The 25,572-nt window shown below is 32.6% G+C and overlaps 1 protein-coding gene across 1 annotated transcript; it reads left to right on the top strand.

Moving 5' to 3' along the window:
* Window positions 1-1,783: 1,783 nt before the first annotated feature.
* Window positions 1,784-18,140, top strand: LOC127728261 (saxiphilin-like). The gene is made up of 7 exons (XM_052235547.1): window positions 1,784-2,091; window positions 8,745-8,849; window positions 9,491-9,517; window positions 12,572-12,701; window positions 13,371-13,450; window positions 15,048-15,251; window positions 16,074-18,140. The coding sequence occupies exons 1-6, from the start codon at window positions 1,866-1,868 to the stop codon at window positions 15,233-15,235; spliced, it is 756 nt and encodes a 251-aa protein (XP_052091507.1). The 5' UTR covers window positions 1,784-1,865; the 3' UTR covers window positions 15,236-15,251; window positions 16,074-18,140.
* Window positions 18,141-25,572: the final 7,432 nt, after the last annotated feature.

Here is a 25,572-nt window from a genome sequence, read left to right as displayed (position 1 = left end):
TTCATTGACCTCATTTGGTACCAAAGAGTTTAATTTTCTTATCCAAAATCTTTGCTGCGTGAGTCTGTCATCTCTAGACCAATCAGTGTTGTAGTCTATGATGGTAATAGTCAGTCGATTGAGATCTGCCTTAGTGTGGCCTGGGGATCTCAAATGTCGACTGAGAGGAAGGTTGGCTTGCATTCATAGTCACTACGATGCCCGTTCATACGTTTGTGAAAAAGCTGTTCTAACTCACCAACATACTGTTTACCACATTTACCCTGTAGAAGATACAGCATTTGTAGTCTTGCAATAAACATTGCAAAATATGGTGTATTCCGTTCGCAGCTTATGTGGTCATAGTTGACCCGAACAACGTTAAAAGTTATGGTCAACGAGTCCCGAGCTGTGCAGTATAAATAATATATTTATACTGATTAAATTGGTCAGTAAACGTCATCAATATATGAAACTTTTGGACGTTGTAAGAATTCAAAGGTTGGTAAATTTATTAACCTCTCTTATGATCAATATTTTTGATTGCTTTATGCCCTGTGGCAAATATTCCATGCATGTTCAAAACGAGAACAAATTAACGATGAATACAATAGGAAGGTCCTGCAGCGTAGGGGTTGACCGAGATAAAGACGGCAAATTTGGAATGCCACAAGAAAATGAGAATATATTGGATAGGGACAGAAATTAAGCTTTGCAACATACCACCTATCGACCCCAAAGAGTTATTGCAAATTCTTTTTGTAACGTGCAGAAATCCTAGCACTCTCTCTACACGAGGCATTTCTGTTAAATGTATTCACTCTTTTTATATCGATTCGAGACGATTTAGAGCTCGACATATTGTGCAGATAACTGCCTGTTGTTGACAACAGTATGTTGCCCTAGAGATATCCTTTTGTGATTTATTGTCGTTGGATTGTTGTCTCATTGACGTATACCCCACATCTCCATTTGTTCATACAATTTTTCGTTCCGCTTGATGAACTTTAAAATCATCGGTTCATGAAGGTTTATAGAATATACATTAATTTCTTTTCTTTCTTAAAAGAATATGAGCAGAGGAAGATTTAGATGATTAGAGGTGTGCATATAATTTATTGGACAAAGTAAAGGAAAGAAACGTGACTTTTTTGTCATAATTTACCAACCCCAATCCCAATTTTTCAACTGTATTTGGCGACTAATTTGAAGACATGCCGCATTCGAGCAAAGTCTATTGACAATCATCTTATTATTTGTCATGTTTAGGTACATACTTAAAATATAGTCTTTGTTAAATTCTGTCCGGAAATAGTCACAAATCACGACATAATATTAAAAAAGTCGTTATAAATTACATTGAGCACAATTTTTTTTTTAAATCAAACTTTAACTATTTGGATTTTCTGAAACTTATATTTATTTTAATGACTAGCTGTGTAGTGTCTTGCAATACCTATGGAAGTCAACGAAAAAAGAATCGATATAGCGATGTCACTGATGTCATTTTGCAGCAGTATTGCTTCTGTAACAAGCAGAAGGTGCATTCTTTCTTTTCGTTGGTCTGATCAGAAAACAATTGCAGGAATTCTTAATTTTGTCTTTATAAAAGCCACAATAAACCTGTTTGAAGCACATTACGGAACGTAAAATTATAAAAAAAAACGACTTCAATCTATTAATAAGTCATTTAAAACGATTCGTTGCGGAACATTTTACATATGTTTATTCAATTTGTCTTATTTCCAATTTTTCACTTGTTTAACAACAGAACTTTTAGTTATAAATAAAACACGTCCCTTTACAACATGGAATTCCAAAATGACTGCAAAATCTGTTGTATCCCACGTAACAATTGACAGACAGTATAAGATATCTATGAGTCAATGATATGCGTCATTTTATCTAAACAAATAGAACAGTCGACACGGAAAATGAAAACCTTAATAGTTATTTTATTGTTAGTGGTGTCCTCGCAGGCTTTGATACAGTGTCCACCAGATGCATGTATGACTGTAAGATGTGCCGCTGTAACAGAAACAAATTGTCTTGGAAGAATTTCAAAGAATGGAGGGTATTGCGGATGTTGTGATGCCTGTATACAGCATATAGGTACTTATTATGCTTTTATATCACACACATAGATTGAGAAACCATTCTTTTAGTCAAATATTTTAAAGGTTGTATATAAAGTATGTAATTCGACTTAAAAATGCGTCATTAGCAAGTTATCGAAATTTAATTTTTTAAAAAGGTGGAAAAAACTGATATGTTTATTAAATTCAGACACCGTGAGAATTTTTTGAATTGTTTTCGTTCAAACCACAATCATTTCATTAATTTATGCTTTGAACAAAAGTGTAATTGAACGGCTTGTGTGAGCTACAAATTATTAATTCTCTTTAAACGTTAAGCCAATACAAAAAAATTAAAATGTAGGCCGATAGTCCTCGCTGTTTGCTGGCAAGTATAAGCAATTACTATCCCAATAGCATACACAGAAAATGTAATACAATGATCCTCGTGTTAGCACATTATCTCATTTGAAACCACTTGACTAACTTCGTTCAAACTGGACCACAATAATGTTTACAGTGTCTTTCTGTGAATTTCTCATTCTGTGCCGAATGAAAACAACAGATTCCATTTTGTATTCTTATTTTTCTGAAACACGAGGAAAACCATTCTAAACCTAGTTCTTGACGAGTAGTTGACGCTTTGTAAATGTAATTAAGAGATTCCACATTTCGTGTAAGTTTGGTGCCAATGCAAACCGGACGATTAGTATGCCATAAAGCTCTACTGAAATCCACCAGCAAATTATTGTTTACATCCTCTCTGATACTGCATGGCGAGTTGGAATCTTAAAGAATAATCCGTTAGTTATTCGTTTGAATTGTTTCATATTGTGTCATGTCGAGGTCTTTAATAGCTAACTATACGGTATGGGTTTTGATCAATGTTGAAGGATATACGATGTGCAATAAATTTAAACATAAACCCACACCATTTGGACTATGATGGATAGTTGTCTTATTGACAATCATACTATATATTCTTATTTATATTCAAATTGGCAGCTGGAAAGGTATATATAGAGGGCCATTATAAAACAAAATTACGTATCTGCTAAAAACAAAGACGATGAAGAAATTTTAAATCCTGAACGGCCCAGTATTTTAAATTTCAAGACGATAAACCTAGGAAATCTAAAAACACTTAAATTAAATGGTAATTTAGTCATACAATTGCGGAGTAATCTGTTAGAGTGGTCACAGATAGCAGTTAAGCGAAATAGGCCCTTATCAATTGTTATCTTTAAATGAAAATATCCACAAGATGTCCTTGTAAACAAGGAAGAATTTTTTTTTTTTTAAAGGAAATAATAGAATTTAATGTTTTTAAAGGAAATAATGTTAAAGTGTGTTGTTTCACTGACATATATATATATATTAGGGAAATAGAAAGCTTGATTATTGAATCAGTCTGCGTTAAAAAGGCTTGTCCTTCCTCAATTAGTCACGTGATTCTGTAGGCGATTGTTATGTTATATTCATTAATTAACATTGCCAATTGCCTGCTTTATCCCTTTCTTTGTGTGGAAAAGGAGTGTTCACGTTGAAATCGGAGAGAAAGAGTTATATATCTCTATATATCAAAAGTAAAGATAAAGATGACTGCGGTTCACGCTAGTTTAGGACTTATAACCAACTGACAGATTTATTATAAAAACGAATTGTATCAATTTGACAAAGAAATTTTTTACTACAGTCTTGTTATTCCAACTGTATATATTGATGAATATTAGTAGTGTAATGTCGATAAGTATACGATCATGTTAATTACAATAAAACTTACATAATGTATCTAATCACCTTGTGAGAATACATTGTCAACATGAATTTTTTTTATCTTTAAGTCTGAACTGAGTATTTTTTGTGGTAAATGGTTAAATCATGCGCCGAATTTTCACAGCCTCCACTTTGTTTCTCAACAAACAAACCCAATTTTGATATATACGAAGTATATTATGGTGTTAGCCCTGTATAATCATACTTAGGTTATCCGATAGGGAACGTCTGTCGTAAGTAAGGTTGTCGCATATCACTTAGACGTACATAATAAAACTAATATTTATGTGACTGCATCGTAAGTAAAATTATCATACTTTACGACAAACAAAAAATAACTGATCTGCAAGGTATACCATCTACTTGCCACTATATACAATGTACTGTGTTACAACTCTAGTTAAAACAGACGAGGAAAGGCATTTCTCGACTAACGAAGGCTATATTTTATATAGACTAGTTGGTTGAGTAGTCTCAGTGCAGGTGGGGTTGCCACGAGGTTCCACGCCCATTTTAGGAAGAACAAAAGTTATCGTTTGTTAGCAGATCTGTTGTTGTGCTAAATGTCCTCTTTTATACAAAAAATAAATATTGCGAATAACAGATATTCTTCATCAGTATGGAGTCTTATCTATCTATGTTGATGAAAATCTTGCACGTTATTGTTACTTATACAAATTAAAAACATAACAACACTTGTACAAATCTAAAATGTGGAAGTTTAATTAAGTATTTACAATAGACGAGGCTGTGTATGTATACATCCTAAATGAAACAGCACATCCAGCTGCTGTGGATGGCACTGCATGGTTTAAACTACACATTTTCCTTGATCTCGTTTGGTGCCAACGTATTTGATTTTCTTATCCAAAATCTTTTCCGAGTGAATCTTTCTCCTAGACCAAACAGTGTTATGGTCAATTATGGTAATATTCAGTCGATTGGGATATGCCTTGGTGTGGTCTGAGGTTCTCAAATGTTGATTGAGGAGACGCTAGGTTCGTCGTACATTTATAGACACTACGATGACAATTTATACGTTTGTGAAATGGCTGTTCTGACTCACCAACATACTGTTTACCACATTTACACTATAGTAGATACACAGTATTTGTAGTCCTAGTAACACTGCAAATTATGGTGTATTTTGTACAAATGGAGTGGCAGTTGAAAGTCAGGGTATATATTATTTGCTTGCAAGTAAGACATCGTTGTTCCCACAACCCTTGCAAGAGCCTGCTGACAAAGAGCCTGGTTTAGATAAATCAGTTCTCCTCAGCAAATCGCTACGGCATTTTGGCCTGCAGAAAGCCAGTACGGGTGGCTCCAATTTTCGCGGAAAAGGTATGACAATCTGTCAAATTAAAGATGGTAATTCAACACAAATGGGACTCTTTTGTTAACCTTTTTCTCTTTATGCCGCAAAAGTTTATCTCGACTGATGTTGTTAGCACGAGAGAAACCTCTATCCATTATATTTTCTTCTGTAGTCCCGGTTTTCATGCGAAGTTCTTTTAATCGCTTTGTCAAAGTATCATTGGTTGAGTAAATCTGCTTAGTTCTGATTGCCTGGCTGTAAGGAATGCTTTTGGTGCAGTGTTTTGGATGACAATTCAGGGGAAGAAATTAATAAATGTTTGTCTGTGGGCTTGCAATACAGATCTTTCAATATGATTTCATCCTTCACTTGTGTAGCAGTGTCAAGAAATGTGTGATCTTAGATATTTCATAAGTGAATGTCATTGAGAATTGGCGTTGTTGGCATGCTGAATGAACACATTAAATTCTTGGTCAGTACTAATCCATTGCATGCCAATGTCGTCAATGAATCGGAACTAAGAGATATTGATAAAAACAAGTGTTGGAATTTGCTATTCTAATTTGACTGTAAAAATTTACTATAAGTGTTCACCATTGAATATGAAATTATCACATTCCGTTCCAAAGTTAGAAGCTGGTGGCGTATTGAAAGTGCTGCGCGAATTACAGTTAATATATAGTATTAGGAATATTTTCACGAGACTATAAAGTGTTTGATGCGGACGTTTTTCTTTCACATTTGCGCATCATTAGTGGACTCCTTTTTTAGCTCACCTGTCCCACAGGGCCAAGTGAGCTTTTCTCATCACTTAGGTGTCCGTCTTCGTCTGTCGTCGTCCGTCGTTAACTTTTACAAAAAATCTTCTCTGAAACTACTTAGCCAAATTTAACCAAACTTGGCCACAATCATCATTGGGGTATCTAGTTTGAAAAAAGTGTCCGATGACCCGGCCTGCCAACTAAGATGGCCGACTAGGCTAAAAATAGAACATAGGGGTAAAATGCAAGTTTTGTCTATTATTTTGAAAACTGTTACAAATAGAGCAAAAATGTTCAGAATGTTGAGCTCTACCAATTGTTAAAAGACGTCAAAACTGTCAGACGACTTCTTATGGGAGTTATTGCCCTTAAATGACAAATTTTATCATTTTGTTTTTATTTTGCCTATTATCTTGAAAACTATAACAGATAAAGAGAAACTTCAAATTGCAAAAATGATCAGCAAAACAAGTTCTACAAATAAGTATCATGGTTGAAACTGTCAGTCGACTCCTTATTAGAGTGCTTGCCCTTTGATGACGATTTTTACTAAATGTTTGCGTTTTTTGCCTTATATCTTATAAATTATAATAGATAGAAACTTAAATAAGCAAAAATGATCAGCAAGACAAGTTTTACAGTTTAGAAAATATGTAGGAAATCGTTAGACAATATGTAGGAAATCGTCCGAAGACTCCTTATTGGAGGTATTGCCCTTTAATGACGATGTTCACCATTTTTTTGCGTTTTGCCTTATATGATAAAAATTATTATAGATAAATAGACACTTGAAATCACAAAAATAATAAACAAGGCATGATCTACTAACAAGTCAAATTTTGCTGATATAGTAAGTAGACTGTCTGTCACTCTACATAGGAGTGATTGCCCTTAAATGTGGATTTTTCACCCTCATTTGTGTTTTGAGCAAAAACTAATGAAGATAGAGAGAACCTAAACGGACTTACTGATCAGCAATACAAGATCAACAAAACAGAGATTTTTCTAATGAATTATATTCTTGTATACAATGTCGAAGAGTGTCCTTCATTGACTATGCACATAGACCAAGGTGAGAGACACAGGCTCTTTAGAGCCTCTAGTTTATAATTGTAATTAGTATGTTGATACCCAAAACAATGTTATTCTGAAGCATAACTATAGGAATAATTATAATTCCAACAGGTTTTCTTTATCTTAAGATAGATTCAAAAGTACTCTTGAAGATAAAATTTCGTTTATATCTACCACATGTCGTGTTCGTATTCATTTGCAAAGTTCAAGGGATAAATTAATCTAAAGGAAAATTTGATATATCTACTATTGATTAATGTCACAGAATACGTATTACATGTACACATGAATAAAGCATCCTTGTGAGAAAGAAACCTCTTACATTGTGATCATTTTCAAGGCGTTTCATATTTATTCAGATATGTGATGGCTTTTTTATAAAATGCATTATAGTAACATGATCTTTTACATGTATGATTAGATGGTTGTCGTTTCCGTGTATTTTATAAGTATACCTTTAAAGTGAGATAGGCGGACCATTGCGAATTCAATGCGAATGAAGATCTCAAATATCGACATTTGTTTGATACAAGGTTTTTTTTAAATATTGAAAACAGTTTAGAAATATGAAGCCTTAAAATGGAATGTTCACTTGCCTATATGTTTCTTTATTTTTTCTTCTAATGTCATAAGAGTGATAAGAGCGTTAATGCAGATTGAAGTTTTTGCTGAGTTGCACGACGGAATCAACAAAAGTGATCAACAATAAAATACCTACTATAATGCCAAATAACTGAACCATAAAAAGAACTCCGCATTCGAGTAACTGCTATCAAAGAACGGTTCTTAAAATCTATTTTAGAGGTTGGGAAATTGTTGATATCAGAAATGATCATCAGGCAAGATATGCAAATAAATATCATGCATACATGTCAGATAAACTGTCACCTGACTGTTCATTGGAGTTATTGGCCTTAAATAACTGTTTTATCCATTATTGGCCGTTTTGTTCCAGATTTCTTCTCATCTATAACATATGACAGCCCCTAAAGGCAACTGAATTATAGGTTCCTGTTTAGGGACCGGCAAATATAAAATAAAGCGGAGCCTGTTTGTGAGCGTTCAACATCCCCCTAACCTGGGACAGTGGTGTAATTACACAACAAAAGAACAATAAGTTGGAAAATGCTTGCCTCATCAGATCAGTACAACGCACAAAAACAAATATCAAATAAACAAAAGACACAAATAACCGATTTAAAAGTACTCGCAGTTATAAAGCTAATACAAACCTCCGTTTCAACTAATAAATAAAACCTGCTATTCCATGCCAGATTAAAACGTGAATCAATGCACCTCAAATGAATTTAGTGTAAAGACGTCATAAGCAGTCATTGCAGCGATCTTGTGTAATGTCAAGATATAAGAATCTTCAAGATATTTTTTTAGCATTAATACAAGGATAGCAAAATATATTTTGTTATGTATTAAAATATTAGAATAAATCGATGTGAGTACCGATAAAACACTATTTGAAAATATCAAAACAATTTTTATTTTTATAGTGATAACCTTTATGAATGAATTTATTCAAAGGAACAATAATTTTACATGAGTCGTATTTTAATTAAAGAGCCGATATATAGACATCATCCATTTAAAATTTACAATGTGATGTCCATTTGTTATAAAAAAAAAATTATTTTAAAGATTTCTATTTAAGCTTGCTATTAATGAGGACAACTAGTTTGTACTTAAATAAGTGTGCTACTGTTTTGAAAAGTTCTTAATTTCAGAAGAGTGTAAATTTTGTATTTGCAGCTGAAGGAAAAAGCTGTTTTAATTTTCTCCTGCTTGGAGCACCTTCTACTGCCGAGTGTGAACCTGGGACTCATTGTGATTCCAAATCATTTACCTGCGTCCATGGTAAGTCAATACTTTAATCTGCTTAAATATTTTATTTCACGTTCTTCAATTTGTGTTACCATTACACTTGTATGTAACTGGAAATATAGTGCGAATCTATAATGTTTAATGCATCTGTCACAGATTTAGTTGACAAACATACATTTTTTAAGTCATTCTTCATATTACGTACAGAAAAAATAAGACTCGTTTGTAGTATATGTCTCGGCCGGTCAAATCATTCAGAACTCGAGCAATTAATGAATAAATACAATATGTGTTGAGTGTCCTTGTATATCAGCTGTAACTGTATTTTGCTCAAAACAGGATGTATGACACTAAAACATATCGTCTATATGCTTACAATTATAAAAACGTGATAAAATAATGTATAGCTTCATGTACATGTATAACTGTGTACGTGTAATTATGTAATTCTCCGACAGGTGACTACTTGATTAAGTCCAAAGTCATTTGCAGATGTCTGATAAGGCAATGTCGTTGTCGATACCAAAATGTCACATGTCTTGTATATCTATATACATGTATAACCTCCATTCTATATCATTAACATTCACGTTAAAGCACGACTGACGTATACGTAAACATGGTGCGAATCTTTGGAATCTCTGTTTATTTTCTTTGTTTATTTTGTTTCTTAGGTAAATCTCTTGCTGCTCCTGAACCATGTAAGTAAAACAATTAAATCATGCCGAGTTTTACGGAAGCGTTTTAGCGCCACACAACTTTTTTTTATATTTCTTCCTACGTTTGCGTTATAACGCAACCTTTGCGAAATAACAAAAAATGCTTTACTATTTAACTAATAATGAGCAGGATAATAGATATAAGAACATGTGGTTTGAGTGCCGATGAGAAAACTCTCCATCTAAGTTATAATTGGTAAAAGTAAACCATTATAGGTCAAAGTACGGTCTTCAACACGGAGCATAGGCTCACACCGAACATCAAGCTATAAAGTGCACCCCCCCCCCCCCCCCCCCCCCCCCCCCAAAATGATATACATGATAATACATGTACATATATTACAATGAAAATTGAGTAAATTAAAGTTATACCGAAGAAAAAAAACAACCCTGCTAATATAGCTATAGCCGAATATAAATATACTTCCAAAGTAAGCTCTCGTTTGAGGATTGTGTAAGGTTGGTTAACTACCCTTTTGCAATAAATGAATAAAATGAAGATGTTTTATTAATAAAATTATGTTCTCTTCATTTAAATTGCTATCAAGTTACCACACTAGATTGAAAATTTCATGACTTTTTATCAAAGAATCTTTATCATATTCTGAGATTTAAAAAAACGATTTCTTACATCAAAATTAGAAAAGAAAAAAATCTTTCTTAATAATTCATTTTACAGCAGAAAGATCATTTTGTCTATTTGACTTGACAGTTTTACAATTGAATGACATTATTTTTGCTTGTACTTATCTACTTAGTCAAAATTTTAAAAATGTTGGCCTTTCAAATAAAATATGCCTATAAAATTTCTATTTTCTTTATTAATTATATACTTTTCTGATTCCTATGCATATTTATTATAATGACTTTGTCTTGTATTTATGGTTCTTTTCCTAACTAAATCACAACAGAAATTTAATGACAGACGGACATATATACAAAACTTAATGAATAATTGAAATCGAGATGTTTGCGTTATAACGCAAAGGTTTGCGTTATTTCGCAAAGGTTTGCGTTATATCGCAAATGTTTGCGTTATTACGCAAAGGTTTGCGTTATAACGCAAAAGGTTTGCGTTATAACGCAAATGTTTGCGTTATTTCGCAAAAGTTTGCGTTATATCGCAAAGGTTTGCGTTATATCGCAAAGATAGGAAGAAAATTATAAAAAATAAAATTGTGTGGCGCTAATACGCTTCCGTAGAGTTTACTTTGTTTAAGTATGTTTTCATGTTATTTGGCGAAAAATTCTATCTCTGCTTTTTATTATTTATTGTGTAACATAACTTTCATAAGTGTTTTCAACTGCATTCTATAACACTGTTGTTGTGAACAGGGGCCTGTTTATCGAAGCGGTCTTAATACTAGGACATTGTCTGAGGTGGATTTATCAAACATGTCATAACTTAGACAATGTTATAGGAATATGACACCAATTAATTGTAAGATGGTCCCAACTTTTGAATATATTTTATAATGGTAAATTTGAAAACGCATACGTCAACTGCGTAATATATACGTTTATTTAAGGAGAAGGGCAAATATTTTTAGTAGAAATAGACTGCTTATGAACTATGATAGTCCACTGGACTATGTGGACGACATTGACATTATATGCAAGTATGGATTATCACGTCCCTAAAAAAATATAAAATATGCACGAGATTTGCATTTGAACTGTCAACTATGAAACCGCGACACTTCGAATTCAACTCTCTCAAAAATATATTATCTTTTTACCCATAATATTGAGGCGTCGCTATTTACAAACAATTTGTTCAATACTTGTATGAAAAAAAATTATATTTTTTTTTTCTAAGTTTAAGGGCATACGATACAGTTTTGATCCCATGATGAAATTTTAATGAAAATTTGCATATAGGCTATTTTTTTACCTGATTTAATCAAATATATAATAAAAATCATGTGCTACTTTTTGAGTAAATGGAGGTCGAAATTTCAGATATTTGCTCAAAATTCGGATTTGTGGACGTGTTTTTCCTTTCGACAGAAATTCATAACTTTTTTGTTTTAAAAGATAAACGCAAGCTGTTTTTTGTTAAATTATTTGTAAATTCTGTTTTATATAAATGTCCTATACATTTGTGCATTTTATTTTTACAAATAACTCATATTTATCAAATGTTTATACATGTAATTTGATTAAACTGCATGAAAGGAAAAGGGGTAACCATGATTTGATTTTGACATGCTTAAGATAAAACCCTGAACACTTGCTTTACTTCAGTGGCTGTTAAAGACCACCAAGTATCAAAACAGTTTAAGAATGAATAAGTTAGGGATTTATTGCCTTTCAGAAGATTTGCTTCCTTAAAACAAACGATGTTACCTATACGCTCTTATCGTTAATATTATTCCTCTAACATGTATCTAATTCTTGACAATATTCCTAATTTTATTCATTTGCAAATAAATAATGTTGATTATACGTCTGCGCGACACTTTCCCACCCAGGGAAAGAATTAAAAGGCATCTATAGATCAACATTAAGTCTTTAGCAGTACACAAGTGTTCATACATTGGATGGAGAGTTGTCACATTGGCACTCATACCACATCTTCTTATTTCTAATTATGTATAGCTTTAGTCTAAATGAGCAATGAATTAATTTAACTTTACGCAGCAAACTATCAAAGATCTTAACGCCTAATTCCGTAACAAACAAGTACATTAAGATATAGTACAAGACAGCCATTAACGAAGCTTCTGACTTCGGACAGGAATGTGAACAATTTTATTTTAAACATTTGATTTTAACAGAGACCAAATGACGTAGACGTTCATTATTTCAAGCATTCGGTGAACAAAAACATGTCAGAATGAAATTAACTCTTACAATTTATAGACCAAATAGTACCCTTAACGAAGATGTGTTACAATGATTCTTTTTAGATATTTTGATCTGGTTTGGCATCTAACACAACTGAACCTGTTTTAAGATGGATCATTAACCCAGGTACACATGTACATGTATGTATTTGCAATATACACTTATGTTTCGTCTATCTTATTTCAGTATCTTCATGTCAAAGCGAGCTTCAAACATACCTTGGAAACCAGCAAAATGGCGTTCCCTTGCTAGGAGCTAGAAAACCAGTATGTGATACCAACGGAAACTTTTCACCAAAACAATGTTCTGGTTCACAGTGAGTTATTTGAAGAAAAAAAAATAAACATGTTTCTGGCGAAGAATCCCGAGTGTTAATCAATTCATAAACTTGTTGTTAAGCATCTTGATGATATCAATTTAAGAGAACTTACTGTAAGAACAGTAGAGTTATTTTAATTAAGTATACTAGTAATATGTCCTTTTTTAACACAGTCAAGCTATTTGCTTCTTTGATTGCCATTCTTTTTTAATGATAGCTGCGATATAGCCTTTTTGTACTGATGCGGCGTAAAGCAATCACAAATCGACCAATCAATCTGTTTTAATGTGACACTGTCTGATTCTTTTTTTTTAATTTGTCTTCACGTTTCAATAAAGGAATTCCTGTGTAAAAGGGGAATACATTAACTGATTTTTATATTCTTGCGCAAGGAGAGGAACTGAGATTTAATGTACTCTTAACATATCTTTAAAATATTTAATCATCCATAACTGATTCACACCGTGTAACCAAGTGACTAACATTCATATTTACGAAATACATTTCTTCTGATGCTCAAAACTAATGATTAGTACAATGTAATGATATCATGAATCACAATGTTTTATTTTCGGTGAATAAACTCTCTTCTGTCCAAATTTACAGTATCATTATGCGGTTTATTATATACATTTTGAATTTTCATAAAATGTACTCAATTATCAGGTGTTATTGTGTAAAGAAAGATGGAAGCAAAATTGATAGTTACACAGCCAATGTTTGGGAGTCCAGTGGACAAACCTGTCGTAAGTATAACTAACCATTCAGTTTTGTTATTTTCACACTAAACCATTATTATGATACTTTAAGGGCTAACGGAACTCCTAAATCAATGTATAGTTCGTGTAAAATTTATATTGTTTTCAAATTCAGTCAGAGACAATTATCATTCATTGACATAAGTGTTGAGGAAATTCAAAATGAGATTTTATCTATTATTACTAACAATTTTTCCCTACCCAAAACTCTGTCTCTTCAAACTGTGTTACATACTTCAAGATATTAAAAAAAAATCATACATTTATTGTGTGGTAGTAGTTATCGCACCCGGAAGAGAGACAAAAGTAATAGCATGTTTTTAGTACATGTACCATCAGGTCCGAAACACGAGGCTTATTTGTTATAAATGCCATTTACGTATTATAAAGAAAAAAATTGTTTTTCTCTCTTGTTGTTGTTTTTTAGTGCCTATTTGGTATCCTTTCTCATTTTTTTTAACATACCCATTTGTTCTCTTCTTTTGAAAATTTGCCATCACGATTAGGAAAAAAATATACATAGGTTTTTAAACTGAAGAACTAGTCTTTCATGGTCAAAAGATTATGGAACATAGGTCAATTGAACGAACTTTACTGTTTTATTTCTTTATTTTTCAATATAAAGAGGAAAATTTTGCAGTCTTCTGTCATATAAAAATATAGAAGATGTGGTATGATTGCCAATGAGACAACTCTCCACAAGAGATCAAAATGACATAGAAATTAACAACTATAGGTCACCGTACGCCCTTCAACAATGAGCAAAACCAATATAGCTTAATCAGCTATAATAAGCCCCGAAATGACAAATCTACTAAAACAATTCAAATGAGAAAACTAACGGCCTGATTTATGAACAAAATAATGAACGAATAACAAATATGATATATAGCAACAAACAACAACCACTGAGTTACGGTCTCCTGACTTGGGACAGGCAGGGACACGCACATACAGAATGTGGCGGGGTTAAACTAGTTTGAAGGCGCCTACCCTCATCTAACCTGGGACAGTGGTGTAACAGTACAACATAAGAACAAACTATAAAATTCCGTTGAAAAGGGCTTAACTCATCAGATCGATACAAAGCAGAAATACATCTAACAAAAACACAAACCGGACATTGCAGGGTACATCCCCACAACAAAAAAGACGCTAAGTACAGATTTGAGAGTACTCGCAGTTACTGACAGCTAGTTCAAAGCCAATAACAACTGATAAAAAAATATGCATTTAAGACTAAAATATCAATCAGTACGCATCCAACATCCAATGGATTAAGTGTAAAGACGTCATTAACAGTCAAAGAAAAACATGACCTTGTGCAATGCCAAGATACAGGTATCGACAGATTGTAGAGCCATGAATGTGCATATGTATATAAAAATAATATTTAGTTTGATTTTAATTTACTTATAACCAAATCAATATTAACACCAATAAAAACAATATGTCTGTTCATGTCATATAAAACATATAACAATTCTTAGAATCATTCATTCTGATTCGTTCATATATTTAGTTTCTGCAGTGTTGACTAGAGTTCCCATTTTATTAAGAATGGTTTTAACAAATACAATTTCAGAATGTGCCCGTGATCAAGCAGAGTATATGGCTACCGGATTAATCGGAAAACTCTTCTATTGTACCGATGACGGCAGCTACCAAAAGTACAAGTGTGTTGGTTCAGTATGTTTTTGTTCCGACTCCAATGGAAATCAGCTTGGATTACAAACTGCACCAATTGGACAAGTTCAAAGTTTAAAATGTTAAACTTCGTAAAGAACAGGTAAATGTATTTGGTAGCGAAAATATATATCAATCTAGAAACCAGTGATTTAATTTTCTTATTAGTAATTTTTTTTTTTAAACAATTGCATTATCAGGGGAGTGGGGAGAGAACGAGTATTCTCAAAACTAATCTCATTTACAGTCTTAAGAGACAAAATTAAGTGATCTGTATGAACATTTTTACAATTTTGGATGTTAACATTTTGAAACAATACAAACTTGCTTCCTAAATTTACCCAAAGTTCGTGCACTGTTATGAAGCCTAAGAGATTATAAGACAGTTCGTTTTATATTTGCACGGGTTACATTGTCCAGAATTAATATAGTATTCTTAAACTAACGTCAGTCCAAAATTCAGAACGGGCAAAAACTGAAAAGACAAAACTGTCAGGTTTTCTTGAACATGGCGAACATCAACACAAGTTATTAAGTTGAGTTGACAGGGTAAACATCTCCTGCTATACAGCCCTCACCAGCCACGTAATCGCAAAAGTAATTGTCATAGTCAGTAGCACGACAAAAAGAAGAATTTCCGATGGACATTGTTGTGTCATAACAGAACTAACAATATCCATATGAAGTTGATACTCTGGCATATTGTAATAGTTAACCTTTTTGTGTACGCAGTCTATAGTTTTCTATGTTGTGTTTTGTGAATTGTTGTTTGTCTTTTGGTCGTTTTTCGTTTTTTTTCTAATGACGTTGTCATTATATCTTCGACTTATATCCATATGGTATCGGCCGCCTCTCTTTTCCTAAACTGTTTTTAGATTAATGTTTTATTGGAAAAAAAGCGTTCACCACTACATTTATTTTACAGGAAACATCAAAGAAAGAATACAGAGTACTAAAAAGAATCGATTTCTCAAATGTCGTTGATAAACAGGACTGCATTGAATTTTAATTAAGCTTCAAATATATTAATAATTTTTAAAATCAATAAGATATCTCATACATATTGTGATTATGATTATAAAGATACTTTAATTATCAAAAATATCAAGCTTATAATTGTGAACGCCATACAAGCGGTTCGTCTATAAAAGACTCATCCGTGGTGCTGGAATCAAATAGTTTTAAGAGCCAAGTAAAGTACGAAGTCAAAGAGGATTGAGGACCCAAAATTTAAAAATAAATTGCCAAATAGAGCTAGGTTATTTATTCCTTGGGTAGAAAATCCTTAGTATTTCGAACTATACATATTGTTTTATATTAAACACTTCACTATTTCAAACTTTATTTTAGGAAAACACATCCGTGACATGAAAAATAACAGTCTTGGCATTTAAATAAGTTAAACTGATATTTGATTCCAAGATTGCTCTGACGTCTGGCGAGCCCTTTGAGGAATTGCTGGGTCTATTCATTGTACGTCAAAATATATATATCAACCCATAAATGTTTGGTTACGTCCCTTTCACTTGGAAAAGTTTTCAGTGTCTCCGTCATTTCATTTTGTGCAAATATAATTTTGGAGCACATTTATGCACATGACTCTTCTGATCCGCATGTATATACAAGATATTATCTTCATCTAATCTTTTGTATACTAACGTCCATTTTGCGAGCCTATTGCATTTATTAGCTCCCATGATTTAAAGTACTTGAGATCGCTATGACGTTGCGCACGGTATTGGTACCACTGAGCGTTACACGACGTCCCAATAAAACAAGGATGCTGACGTTGTTTCAAAGAACGTTTCAAGCATACAAGCTTTTTACTTATGTGAAAATGCCACTTAAAGTAACCATAGAATTTACATTCTTTTAAGAAGTCTTTATTTTGCAGAGATTTTCGTAGTCGCTTCGATTCATTATGTATTTTCATTTTTCCATGTTGGGGTTGGCATTAATAAATGCAAACATTGATATCCAAATTTCCATAGAATTAAAAAAATATTTTAAACATTCATGAAAAATTGCCCCTAACAGCAATGTTTAGCACTGAATAACAATTTGACGTTTTGAATCATTTGTATGTGAGAAGATTTAACATCTTTTTTGTATATTATTTAGCGTCTTTCATTTTCAAAATCCAGAATGTTTTGAAACTTCAAAACTGATTTTGATACAATAAGCGAAACAAATGCAGGGAAAAACTGACACTACCGTTTTTCTCTTATGAAGAGTGTGCTTCCAAAATATTATGTGCATATATATCTGTATTATCAGTTTCTTCTTTTCTAAAAATTAAGTAATGATCTTTGTGCCGCAAAACTTCTTCAATCTTGGCTAGTAAAATTGTTAATACTTTGTTTCTTGTTTCTGTTTCTTCCCTTCTATTATTAGTTTCTTTTTGTCACGTTGTTGATGTTGGTATTTTCTCTCCCACAATTTGTCTTTTTTAAATTTAGCTAATATTCAAATGCTTCTTAATTTGATTATTTGAAAGATGTTGATAGACGATAGCCTGATATTTTTCTTTTCATAATCTCATTTTATCTCCACTTTATTCATAAGAGGTCCGTTGTATTCATTTTTTTTTCTAAAAATAAAAGTCGCTTATACTAGTGTTATAATTCATATTTCATATATTATCGGTTTAACTCGATGAATCATCATCATATGCGTATTAGTTCACGATTTTGACATCAATAACAACTTTGTGGAAATTGTTTAAAATTGGCAATATCTTTTGATAAATCCCTTAGGAAAAACTTTATGGAATATGCATCACGTATGAAATAGAAATACGTGTACTTGTGCTGCCATTGTTGATTTTCAATATTTGAAGGTAGAACGGGGTTTAGATTATTATTTTTTTATTGCAGAAAACTACAAATAATCGATTTAAAATTTTTACCATTATTGTTAGCAAGATTGAATGATGAATAAATGAAATTAATTTGTGAAATTTTCATTAAAAAAGAATAAATAATGAGCTTATCTTATGGTTACATCTTTTTCATTTAAAAAAAAAGGTTTCATTGATTGAAATTTTTAAATCATGGTTGTTTTATCAGGTAAATAATCCAGAATGTTTATAATTTATTTTATAAAGGAATTTACAAAACATTTACCTATTTTGTGATGAAATAAGAAAACAAATATGGGATTCCGTTTTTTTTTTTTTTTTTTGCTTTCGGAGAGCACATTATAAGAGCTGTCTTCTCATATATATATATTATTTAATACCCTATCTTTTAGTTTTCTTTATATTCGCACAAATTTACATTTCCCATGTATAATCCTTACAAAATCTGAACATTTTTCACAAACTTTTAAAAGCTCTAAAAAAAGGTCGGCGATCCATACTTTTTACTATGTTTTTGAAATTATAGCATTTTGGCAAAGTATGAAAAACTCTACCCCTTTTTATATAGACCCAAATAAAGCTACATCAACTGATATTTGACCAACAGCAGAGTGAAACCGATTTTAAAAAATATACTCAATTTGTTGTGACAAGATATATACTATTTAAGTAGCTGCTTTCGTAAATATACATGGATCAGTGTTTTCTGAAAGGAAGGACCAGGAGTGCATTTCATGTACGTTTTATACTATGAATTGGGTTTTTTAGCGCTTCCAATTTAAAAATATAACTTGGTATTGGTTAACACTAAATTTTCTTTGACATTTTTAGACCGTTTTCAAACGGGTTATCAAGTTACGGGTTTCGGTTTTCGGTTTTGAGTGTTTTTGATTTTTTTAACAAATATAAAAAGCAATATTCCAGCCATTTTTGTGACGTTTTGCGAAGAGAAAAAATAAATCTACTATACACAAAAATGAACTTTTCCACACAGTAGATTGGTTGATTGATTTATTTGTGTTTAACGCCAAATTCAGCACGATTGGCTATTTCGTGGCGGTCAATTTTTATTGTTGAAGGAAGCCGAAGTAATCAGAGAGAACCGCCGATACACACAGCAGACATTTTGTAGTTGATTTAGTGGTAAAAAAGGCACTATGGTGTCAATTTGTTACACATACAGCGTGTTCAATGCAGTATATTTATTGTATTTAATATTCTTTCTTTAGTATTTCTATAAATTGGTTATGCATGCAAACAATGATGTACTTCCCACAAAATATACGCTTTCAAGAAATATGGATAGGTTGTTTTTTTTTGGAAGATATGGGGTAGAGTGCATGGTGACTTTTTTCTAAAGGGAGCTTAAACTAGGTTAAAATGTACTTGGGAGTGTCTTTAAATTATTACACTGCACCTGCTACATACATAGTTGCGTGCAATCCATCATATTTATCGGACAACTATTACCCTAACACTCAAATTAATGTAAAAGACAAGTTTCAATTAACATTTTAATACTCGTCCATCGCATGCCTATGTAGCAGTAAATTCTGTTGGAGATTCGAGACAACAAACTCCATTATTCCACACATTACTTCTAGAAGTAACACTGTGACCTTCCTTTTCATACATATGTTGCTAGGTAGATGATAAGAGATTGTTCTACTCACAGTAAACATTTCTATATTTATACTACTACATGGAGCTAAGAATACAAGTACGAAAACAAAATCCCGGCTCTGCAAACTGGCTAGAAAAATTGATTCACATATATAGTTCCGATTCTTTAATTGCAACGCTAGGAATTAAGGTCAGGGTGTAAAGCTTGGGTTTGAGTCGTTTATAATCTGGCTAAGGGAAAACAATAAGGTGAGCCCATTTTTGGATGCATTTTCATTTTTACTGTATGTTCTTTTTCTAAAAGTGAGACTGTGATCGTATGTGAACTTGTCTCACATTTTTGGCCTCGGAGCCTGGTCTTTGTCAAGCATCCGAGTTAAATATTTCGTCATATTTGAATTATTTATACAATGTAGATCTACTTTGATGCATATTTAAACAAGAACTTTATTTAATATAGATCAGATCATTTCATAACATTAATTGTATGCCAAATATGCAAAAAATTAAGCGTTATCATGACGTGAACGTCAAATTACAGTTATGGGGACATGTTATTGGACATCTAAGTTCGTTTCGTATTTTATACCTGCAGCTCAAACAAAAATATATATCACATCATTTTAGAAGAAATGAAATGTATTTTCCGTTCATATCGGTTAAAGAGTGTTCAAAATTGGGGATTAAATAAAATTTCGTTTAATAAACAGCCTCTGGGTTACTCTATGCGTCATTTTATCCATCGGGACATTTTATTGGACACGGGAAAACTGACGATGTTTTTAAAGTAAGACTTTTACTCCGAGTAACTTATTATTTTCTGTGCGATGCAACATTTTATAAAGATAATAAAATATTACAAATATCTCCAAACAAACACGAATCTAGCTATTATACACTAAATCAATACAATATAATGTAAATACTATACTGTGCAAAACGTGTTGTATTTAGAAGTTACGGTGAGCACCTCGATACATACTATAGGACAAGTATCGGACTTATATATATGACTAAAGAACCCTACCCGTAATAGCGACTGGGAAGTCTCCGTGCAGTACTAACACAACGATTTATAATTATATACTATAAAACTAGTTCTACAAAGTAGTTCTACAAACTAGTTCCACAGTTTCTAAAGATAGAAATAGCTAGAAAATGGAAAATCCGAATATAGCGGAATAAAAAATAAATTGTACATTATTGTATCTGATAAAGTGGCATAAGCAGGAAAACTTAACATCATCGATGACCAATGAAAATGAGGTCAAAACGTACAATTATTTTAGGGAAAAACTATTGCATACACATTGTAGAACACGAGTTACGTAAAAGATCATATATTAATAGTCACACTAAAACCTGCAGCTGATTTTACAACCTTATTGAATCAAGAAAGCAAAAACAAATGATATAGGGCAGATGGAAATATCAGACCATCTGGCATTCACGTACACAAAATGATTATATATATAGCACCTCTGTTTCTTTCTTTAATATCAATATTATTACACATAGTTCAAACTGTTGTCCTATATAACAATCACTAATAAAAACCTATATCGAGCTCTCAGAAACATATGTTTAAGTAACTCACCATACAATAAATCATTCTATATGATTTTTAAATGATTTTACAAATTTCTCAAAAGATCAAAATCATGGATTCCGGCAGGAATTCTAAATTTCATTATCTTAGTCATTGTCAGTTTTTTTTTTCGGGGAGTGGAGGGGGAATAAATAGTAAGTCATTGACACTTTCAAGAGGAAATCTCCATTTGACCTTTAAACAAATGGCTCTTTCATAGCACTATCTCTGAATATAGAATGATCTTCGGCCACTGTAATAACATAAACGGTACCAATTTTTCTGCACCAGATGCGCATTTCGACAATCAATGTCTCTTCAGTGATGCTCGAGGCCAAATGTTAACGATTATGTATAAAAATCACATTCTAACTGTATTCAGAAAAATTACGCAGATTCTCTCGCAAATTACAAGCAGAATTTAAGCAAAAACAAATTCAAAACATGCAAGGGGACGATCATCTTTGGTTTGGTTTCTTTTTTGTAGAGGAGGAGGAGGATTTTGGAAATGAACATCCAATATAAATAAGAAGATGTGGTATGAGTGTCAATGAGACAACTCTCCATCCAAGTCACAATGTATAAAAAGTTAAGAATTATAGGTCAAAGTACGGCCTTCAACACGGAGCCATGGCTCACACAGAACAGCAAGCTATAAAGAGCCCAAAACTTACTAGTGTAAAACAATTCAAACAGGAAAACCAAAGGTCTAATCTAGATAAAAAACGAGAAACGAGAAACACCTGGAAAAAAAAAAGATCTTGCCCAAAAATGAATATTTTGCCCAACGAAATGCAATACAGTGATAGTGTGGCCTAGCAAATGCTAATTATCAACATTTTGATCCCACCCTGAGACAATTAAATGGTCATCCCTTTTCATAAAATTTCATATCATCTGAAGCCACTTTAGTCCCATAATTCAATACATATATATGTATTTATAATGTGCCTCGTTTTTTTCTAAATTATTCGGAGCTTCGGTGGACACATAGTCTAAGTACTTTATCTACGGTGACCATTAGCCTGTGAACACTGGGGCTTTGAGTTCGAACCCGGCTCGTTGCAAGGTGCGTTTGTCGCTGATCTTAATTAACTAGGATTGCCCGTTTACCTGCCGGAGGTTAGTGATTCTCTCCGGTCACTCCAGCTCCCCCCCCCCCCCCCCACAATAAAAACTAGCCGTAATTATGGTCGCAAAGATTTCTAAAAGTGGCGTTTAACACCATCACCTAATTAATGAATCTAAATTATGCTATCTAAAGGACCCCCCTTTTTGCATTTTACACAATCTAGAGCATACTTTTTTTGCTAATAATATGTACACAAGCTAAAAATTTCATCTCATCAATTAAACTATTTTGTATAATTATTGGTTATGGAAGATTCTGTCTCAATGCTGAATCAAGAAAATCAGGTCAACGACATATGATATAAGCCAGATGCAAACTAATGGCCATTTATCCATTCATATTTTACCTCTACTTTCTAACGTTTCAAGATTAGTCATAATATAGTTCAACTTATCGTTTTTTCAACCATTAAATTAGGTTCATATCTTTTACTTTCAGACTTTCAGAGACATATCTGACACACCAGAAATTGAATCAGTTTTTTTTCATATGATTTAATTATTACTAACCAAACCATTGAATTTTTTTTTCATTTGATAATTTCAAATTTTACAAATAACACCAAGGTTTACGGAAAAATTCTGCATGTCAACATCTTAACAATTATTTTAAACCTACCGATCAACACTTTCAAAAAACAACCTTCATTTTTCTTTTATTATTTCATTTATTGTATGAACCTGTTTACATACCCATGTCCTTGAAATATTCATAAATTTGCATATGTGTTAATAATATAGTACATTTATTTTACAACCTTCTACAAATATCACATAATTTGTAAACTTTAAAGATCTATTTTTGAAGTAGTCAAAAGACTCTTAAAATAGTACAAAATACTAATAAGGACATATTATATATGTTGTCGAACAACCAATAAAATGTAAAAATAACAAAAATACCGAACTCCAAGGAAAATTCAAAACGGATAGTAGCTTATCAAATGGCAAAAGCTCAAACACATCAAATCAATGTAAAACAGCTGTCATATTCCTGACTTGGTACAGGCATTTTCTTATGTAAAAATTATGGATAAAACCTGGTTTAAAACTAAAAGTTCCGAGTACTCCATTTAGCTATGATATATGGCATATTTGTATAAAATTCATAAATATGTCGAAGATAGTATAAGGATTTTGCAGTTTTAAACTGCCCTCCTTTTGAATAACTAGGACTGCGGAAACTGAATTAACAAAAAAAAATGAGCAGGGCGTCTCCACTTACAGCCGTGATTGTCTTTGTCAGGAATGTAGTTACGCAATGGAAATACGGTACACACTTAGCAACATAATTATATTCCATTTGAAACCATTTGAGACCAAAATGGAAGTTAAGACTTTTCAAAATTCTTTATTCAAAAAACTTAGACATGGTTCCCATCTGATCGGAATGGATTCTCACAGAAACAGTCCCCAAACAATCAGAAAAATCATGTTATATAAATGAAATTTGATATTTGCAACAATTTGGTAGTCAAAAATGCTAATTTTTCAACTTTATTTGAAAAAAATATTGCAGAAGAATTCTCCTGTATTAAATTATGAGTTGTCGCCCATGACCGAAATGGCGACTCTTTTAAAACAGAAAAGAATAAAATGGAAAAAGACCATCATTTAGGCTGGAAAATATCACGAGACATTGTCCCTTTGACTAAGAATGAACTAGTGTAAACAGGGAAATTTTCGCGGCAGTTTTATTTTCGCTATTTTCGCGGGAAGAGTTGAAACGCGAACATAAAACGACCGCGAATATTCCAAGGAAATCCAAACACAAACAGCAAGACCATACATGACCGTATGTCAATAGAATATGTAGATGACTATTTAAAACATCGGTTTTACAGACGAAAGATCTATACCGCAAAATATAACTGTATTTCTAAAGGAAAGTCAATGTTAGAAATCGAAACGTTATCTCATGATAGTCTTACATGTACTAACATGGAAGACATCTCCAGCAAGTGGATATGACGGGTATTGCTAAATAAACAACTATCGTTACAGCTTTGTAAATGACACCTGTCAATCAGTTTTTAAAATGATTACCCATTATTTTTCAGTGTAGTGTCTTGTGGACTTGTTTGTCTTTACTTTTCTCTCTTGACCATTTTTTCTGCCCTTCCTGTATGGTGTTTGATAGACCCATTTGTATCGTCTCGCATCATTGTATAACGATCCACCATTTTGTCTTAAAAATTGTTAGCTTTGAATAAATCGGGATAATCCACATATTTCTTAAAATATATGTGATATTCAAAACTTCGAAACTTATACAACACATTTATGCAAAAATTCCTTGTTGTTAAGGAAATAGCTAACATAGCAACACTACAACACTTCTAACAGAAAACGATTGCAAGGATATTACATTTATACAGTTGTAAATATTTATTTTGTTTTGAATTGTGACCTCATAAATTGAGACTACCGACTTTGTACTATCCATGAGCAATAAGACGTGTGTCCCATGTGGGGAAGATAATGCTTACCCCTCCGGAACACCAGATATCAACCCCGGTTTTTAGTGAGGTGCGTGTAGCTCCGTTTTTCGTATTAAGGGAGCTACCATTTGATTTTTATGGGGGGCTAGGATGAAAAATTTTGTCCTGCATTTTTTTTAGTTATAATCTCTGTCCTCCCTTTTTATTTTTCACTCTATTCGGTCCTGTCTTTTTTTATTAGTTTATCCTGACTTTTTTTACATAAATTGTCATCCTGCCTTTTATTTGCCAAGTTGTTCATCCTGCCTTTTTAGCTCACCGTTCCGAAGGAACTGTGAGCTTTTGCCATCACTTGGCGTCCGTCGTCTTCTGTCGTCCATCGTGGTCCGTCTGGTGTAAACTATTTCAAACATCTTCTCCTCTGAAACTACTGAACCAATTCCAACCAAACTTAAGCTGAATGATGCTTAGGGTATCTAAAGTTCGTGTTTTATTTACAGTTTCGTCAAATAACATGGCCGCCATGGCTAAAAATAGAACATAGGGGGTAAAATGCAGTTTTTGGCTTATATCTCAAAAACCAAAGCATTTAGAGCAAATCTGACATGGTGTTAAAGTGTTCATTAGGTATAGTTCTATCAGCCCTGAAATTTTCAGTTGAATCTGATAACCTATTGTTGAGTTGCTGCGACTAAATTGGTAATTTTAAGGAAATTTTGCAGTTTTTGGTTATTATCTTGAATATTATTTATGATAAAGATAAACTGTGAACAGCAAAAAT

The sequence above is a fragment of the Mytilus californianus genome, unplaced genomic scaffold (genome assembly GCF_021869535.1).
Source record: "Mytilus californianus isolate M0D057914Y unplaced genomic scaffold, xbMytCali1.0.p SCAF_2, whole genome shotgun sequence".
NCBI lineage: Eukaryota > Metazoa > Mollusca > Bivalvia > Mytilida > Mytilidae > Mytilus > Mytilus californianus.
This window is presented reverse-complemented; position numbering and strand designations above follow the sequence as displayed.

What these genes read in the sequence shown, in the direction of transcription:
- LOC127728261 (XM_052235547.1), top strand. Translation starts at nt 1,866, where the DNA reads ATGATATGCGTCATTTTATCTAAACAAATAGAACAGTCGACACGGAAA. An exon ending in ATCATTTACCTGCGTCCATG is followed by an intron (nt 8,850 to 9,490) that starts GTAAGTCAATAC and finishes TTTGTTTCTTAG; the next exon opens with GTAAATCTCTTGCTGCTCCT. An exon ending in AAACAATGTTCTGGTTCACA is followed by an intron (nt 12,702 to 13,370) that starts GTGAGTTATTTG and finishes CTCAATTATCAG; the next exon opens with GTGTTATTGTGTAAAGAAAG.